At 28.0% G+C, this 6,161-nt stretch overlaps 2 protein-coding genes across 2 annotated transcripts; both read left to right on the top strand.

The window, feature by feature from the left end:
- Positions 1-518: 518 nt before the first annotated feature.
- Phum_PHUM494160 (Thiamine transporter, putative) lies at positions 519-2,999 on the top strand (the record flags this gene model as incomplete). The annotated part of the gene is made up of 9 exons (XM_002430630.1): positions 519-638; positions 808-978; positions 1,242-1,455; positions 1,701-1,805; positions 1,869-2,044; positions 2,130-2,226; positions 2,309-2,501; positions 2,689-2,824; positions 2,916-2,999. 9 exons carry the CDS (start codon positions 519-521, stop codon positions 2,997-2,999), a joined length of 1,296 nt encoding a protein of 431 aa, XP_002430675.1.
- A 689-nt stretch (positions 3,000-3,688) lies between these two features.
- On the top strand, positions 3,689-5,249 carry Phum_PHUM494150 (Cytochrome C-type heme lyase, putative; the record flags this gene model as incomplete). Its single annotated transcript, XM_002430629.1, has 5 exons — positions 3,689-3,700; positions 4,189-4,398; positions 4,479-4,828; positions 4,910-5,081; positions 5,190-5,249. The coding sequence occupies 5 exons, from the start codon at positions 3,689-3,691 to the stop codon at positions 5,247-5,249; spliced, it is 804 nt and encodes a 267-aa protein (XP_002430674.1).
- Positions 5,250-6,161: the final 912 nt, after the last annotated feature.

Here is a 6,161-nt window from a genome sequence, read left to right as displayed (position 1 = left end):
TACGAAATTATTTTGTGATTAATTGAAAAAAAAAATATTATTATTATTATTTAACGGTATCACGTTGATTTTTTTTTTTTTAAAATTAATTAATTAATTTATAAACGTTTTCGTGTATGTGAATGTTTTATCACCACCACATTGAACCTTTATAATAAATATTTATTGTGGGGGAAGGGAAAGGGGGGAGGGGGTAACATATTATTTAAAATTTACCTTGAAAATTTATGCTCTACGTTAATAAGGTTAAATTTTAAAAAAGAATAATTTGACTTTGGTTTGATTTTCTGATGGAAAACATGATAATTATATATAAACATTCATAATTTTTTTTTTTTTTTTTTTTTTTAGATATACACAAACATAGACACATGTATATATATATGTGTACACACACATTCGATTAGAAATGAATTTGCAATTTAGAATTAATTGATGTAACATTTAGTAAAGACGATAATAAATTTAAAAGACAAATAAATACAATTCGAATAGAGAGAGAGAAAAAAAAAAAAAAAATGGATTGGTGGCAAATATCAATACTATTGAGCACACATGGATTTTTTAAAGAATACAGACCGTCAGAACCATTCATATCACCATTTTTAACACAATATAAAAATTTCACTATCGAACAGGTTTGTCATATCGAAATAATTTTTTTTTTTTTTTTTAATTTGGGGTTTTACGAATGAGTCGAATGAGAAAAGAAAAAAATACAGAAGAAGAAGAAGAAGAAGAAAAGTTTAATAGAAATTTTGCTTTTTGCTTTCATTTTATTTTTATAAATTTTTTTTTAAAAAACAGATAAATCAAGAAATTTATCCTCTGGGTACTTATTTCTATCTTGGATTGTTGATTCTTGTATTTTTGCTCACAGATTATTTGAGATATAAGCCAATTGTTGTGACTGGTGGTTTTTCAGCTGTGATAACTTATATATTATTAATTTATGGAGAAACATTAGACACAATGAAGGTAAACAAAAAATCGACAAATAATTTCCATAGCATACAAACTCGACACAAAACAATCATTCAATCAATTCGTAACATTTTAATAAATGTGACGTCATCTCCCTTATCATCTCCCTTATCATTACCATCATCATCATCATTATCATTAGTTTTCAATGTTTTAAATTTTTTTTTTTTAACATTTCATTTGAACGATGAAAATTATTTAATGATGATAATAATAATAATAATAATAATAATAATAATGTAATTATTCTTTTTTAGATTGTCGAATTTTTTTATGGTTTTTTCATGGCAAGCGAAGTGGCTTATTTTACATACATGTATGCAAAAGTCGATAAGGTTCATTATCAGAAAGTAACAGGGTATTCAAGAGCTGCCATTTTATTAGGGAATGCGAGTGCTGGTCTCTCGTCACAATTATTAGTTACCTTTAACCTAATTAATTATTTACAACTTAATTATTTAACTTTAGGCGGTAAGTTTTGATAACACAGGTGCACGTGCACGCGCACACACACACTCGTTTGGGCGGAGACTTGATTATTCTTATCAATCGCGCGTGTGTGTGTGTGTGTGTGTGTGTGTGTGTGAAAAACAAAGAGAGGAGGTGAAATGGGGATGCTGCGATTGATAAGAATAATCAAATCTACGGGCAAACGAGAGAGAGAGAGAGAGAGAGAGAAACACCTTAATCCTGTACCAATAATTTTTTTTTGTCAGGAGTGGCTTTGGGAACTTTGACGTCAATTTTCCTACCCGGAGTGAGTCAAAGTCTTTACTTTCACAGAGATTCATCCGAAGACATAACGGGTAATAATTCCGATTGTCAAGACGTGTCAGAATTGAACGGGGTCAAAGGGGAGAAAGACAAGAAAAACAATTACATAGACAACAACAACAGCAGCAGCATAACGATAGTAGATTATAAAAAGAAAAAATTTATAAATGGGAAATTTCGTAGAGCATTTAATAATTTTTACGCGGATTTTAAACAAGCATTTACAAACACTTACGTTTTGCAGTGGAGCATTTGGTGGGCCATGGCGTCATGCGGTCACTTGCAGGTTCGTAACGGTTTTTTTCCAATTTTCCAATCTCTGAAATTAATTAAAAGAAATACTCATATAAATGATTTTTTAAATTTTTTAGGTGATTTCGTACTGTCAATTATTATGGGAAGATATAATTCAAAAAACAAATGAAGAATTATACAACGGTTACGTGGATTGTGCATCTTCCGTTTTGGGTAATCAATCATTTTTTTATTATAATAATACTATCGATATATCGATCGATTCTCGAATAAACGATTTTTTTTATTGTTACAGGTGCTGCAATTAGTTTTCTTATCGGTTACATAAACGTGAAATGGAATTCATGGGGTCAAATCTCGCTTGGATTTCTCACGATATTCCAAGGATGTTTTTTATATTATTGCGCTTACATAAATAAATTATATTTAGCTTATTTAATGCATCTTATTTATCAAATATTTTACAACGCGGCCATAACGGTGGCAACGTAAGTTTTTAAACAGCGACAAATTAATAACCCACCCACGCACTCACGCCCTCTAAATAAATAGGTTAATTTTTTTGACCTATTCCCTATTGTAATTGGTTATGATAAAAGACGTTCGATTGATCGATCGATCGATCGATCGATTTTTAAACGATTTTATTTAAAAGTTTTGTTTGTTTGTGTGTAGGTACGAAGTAGCCAAATTCATAAAGGAAAGAAGTCACGGATTAGTTTTTGGTATAAATACATTTTTAGCATTAGTTTTACAATCCATTCTCACGGCCGTAGTCATTCGTGCTTTAAAAACGGATATTAGAAATCAGGTGATTACCATGATGATGATGATGATAATAATGATGATTTGATGATGCGAATTCGACTAACGAATTTTTTTTTTTTTTTTTTTTTTTTCAGTTTAAAGTTTACGGAGGTTATCACGTGGTTATAGGAATTGGATTTTTAGTCGCTAGCATATTTAGATTATTTTCCCATAGATGAAAATAAATAATAATAATAATGATAAACGAACGTTCGTAGAATGTTTTTTTTTTGGAAATTATAGTCTAGGAAAACGAACAACAACAACAACAAAAAAAAAAAAAAAAGAAAAATAAGAAAAAAGGTGATTCCGAACCGAGAACATTAGTCAATATTAAGATTAAGTGAAAAAAAGACAGACAGGTTAGAGAAAGAGAGAAGAATCAACATAAAATGACAATCGATGAATAAATAAATCGATCTATCGAACGATTGATCGATCGATCGAACAAACAGTCACAATCGAACGTCTAATCGTTTTGGAAAAATTCTCAGATCTCATTTTTTTTTTTGCTCCCTTCCATTAGTTAAAAATAATTTAATGATAATAATAATAATAATAATAATAAAACGTCACGTTTTGGAATCATTCGCAGCAGCTTATGAAAAAAAAATTATTTTGTTATTTTTTTTGTTTTTTTAGTTAATAATATAAATTTTATTTTTAGTAAAAAATGATTTTTAATTTACTTCCATTCGATTCTAGAACTTTTCGTAAATGTTTGAATAACCGTTAAAAAAAAAAAAAAATAAATATTATTTACGCGGCGAACGTTTTTTCGTGACGTCCTAAATTTTTTATGAAAAAAAAAAAAAAATCGATAAATTTAACGGTTACGTTGTTGTTTATTTGTTGGGAGAAAATAGTAATGAGTAGAAAGGTAAATAAAATTGAAATGTAAATGATTATTTTCACGCGAAATAAACAACAACCGAAACGTTACGAATAAAAACTATTTAAAAAAAAAAATGGTTACTAACCTTTGCGAATTGAAATTTTCCTTTTAATTTTTCCTTTGTGATAAATTATATTCTATAACTATATACGGATTAGAATGGATTTCGTAGTACGGCTCTGATGTTTTAAATCATTTTCAAAATAATTATCGAATTGAAATTGAAAATATAAAAGACTCCAAATGTTAGAAAAACATTTTTTTTATGTTTCCTTTGCCTTTACGATTTACCATTGAATTTCATAATAACACATACAAAAGCTAATATGGCGTCTGAAAAATGAAAAAAATTTAGTGAAAGGGATTTTTAAAAAAAATAAAAATAAAATAAAGAAAAAAAAAAAAAAGAAAAAAAAGAAATATTTAGTTATAGGTAAAAAACATTTCAAAATTAAAAGTTTTGTTTCATTCAGGAAAACATGGGAGGAACGTTGTCGGCATCGGAAATAATGGCAGAAGAAATAATTAAAGGATTCGGTCCAATTTCATTTCAAACGGATCAATTGAAAAAAAAAAATGTTATTTATACAGCGTCTCAGTGTCCGATGAAAAATGTACAACCTAAAAAATTTATATCCGAATGTCCGGTGTCGTTTGGTTCGGATTTTAATTATGAAAATATGGTAAACATAATTACTTTATTAGGGGGCGGGAGGGAGATTATCAATTAACTTAACAATTTTTTATTCGAATTTTTTTTTAGATGGAATCTCCGAATCAATCTCCAGCACCGGATCAACCGTTTCCCTTATCAACCGATAGAGAAGTATCCTCCATACCGAAATCAGATGGATCGTTTTGGGTTTACCCGAGTCAGCAAATGTTTTGGAATGCAATGTTGAGAAAAGGATGGAGATGGAAAGAGGATGACATAAGGCAAAAAGACATGGATGACATAATTAAAATTCACAATGCAAATAACGAATCAGCTTGGCAAGAAGTTTTAAAATGGGAAGCATTGCATGCGAAAGAATGCAACAATCCAAAATTGAAAAGTTTCGGTGGTAAAGCGACAAATTATTCGCCAAGAGCTAGAATCAGGCATTTGATGGGGTAAAACATTTTTTTTTTTTTAAAGGTATAAAAGTTACAGAAAAAAGAAGAAATAATAATAATAATGTTAACCTGTTGCAGATATGAATATCCATTCGACAGACACGATTGGATCATCGACAGATGCGGTAAAGAAGTCAGATACATAATCGATTATTACGATGGTGGACTCGTTGATAAAAATTATAAATTTGCTTTGTTGGATGTTCGACCAGCTATGGACTCATTTGAAAACATTTGGGATAGAATGAAGGTTTGTTTTCCCCTCCACATGCTTCCGACTTATTCATTATATTATTATTATTATTATTATTACTACTTCTACCACTACTGCTAATACTTTTATTTTTTTCCATACCAGGTCGCTTATTGGAGGTGGGTTTATTCTAGAAATGAAGACAAAGAAGAATTTCAATCATAAATTCATGCATAATTCATCATCAATAAACAACATATTACAAAACCTATTAATAAATAATAATGATATTAAAGCAATGCTACTCGTGAAGACAATTAAAAATTAAGCAAAAAAAAAAAAAAAACAAAATGAAGTTAAATTATCAATAGAATACTTACAATTAATTATTAAATAATTAATATAAATGCTTATTGATTTAAAATAATTTTTCTCTTTTGATTTACTAAACACACGGTCACACACACACACACAAACGCGCGCCTATGTATAAATATATTAATAAATAAATAAATAAATAAATAATAAATACGAGTGATATTATGACAATGATGATGATAATGATGATGATTATTAATGCTTTAAATGTAATTTAAATAAACGACGTATTATTATACACGACAAAGCATTTAGTATTAATTAATTAATTAATTAATAATTGTATTTAATTCATAAATGTACATTAGCGTTCAAATGCGGTGATGCCATATATATTACTATAGAAATAAATATAGAGTTTAAAAATAATTAATTTTTTTTTTTTTTATTCATCCATTCCTCTTTTTTTTTTTAAAACAACAACATCATATACAACAACCATAATAATAATATTAATATCAACAATATTCTCTCTCTTTTTTTTTGTATTGCTTTCGATAAGTAGGCGAAGCATTTTTTTTTTATTATGCTTCATTAATTTTACTCTTTTTTTGTTACCTTTTCTAGATTATCCAGATGTTTGATGATAATAATAATTTTTTCAATAGCAAATTGCACATTCACTTTCATTTCGTTTTGACTATGATAATTTTTATCTACGATTATTTAACTGTTTGAATACTAATTGATTTATCCCATGATTTTTTTTTTAACAAAAAAATGTTTCAATCATTTCGATTTTCCTTTTTTTTTTTTTTT

The sequence above is a fragment of the Pediculus humanus genome, genomic scaffold, assembly GCF_000006295.1.
Source record: "Pediculus humanus corporis 1103172108263 genomic scaffold, whole genome shotgun sequence".
Lineage (NCBI taxonomy): Eukaryota > Metazoa > Arthropoda > Insecta > Psocodea > Pediculidae > Pediculus > Pediculus humanus.
Note: the sequence above shows the minus strand (reverse complement) of the source record. Positions and strands in the feature narration are given on the sequence as shown.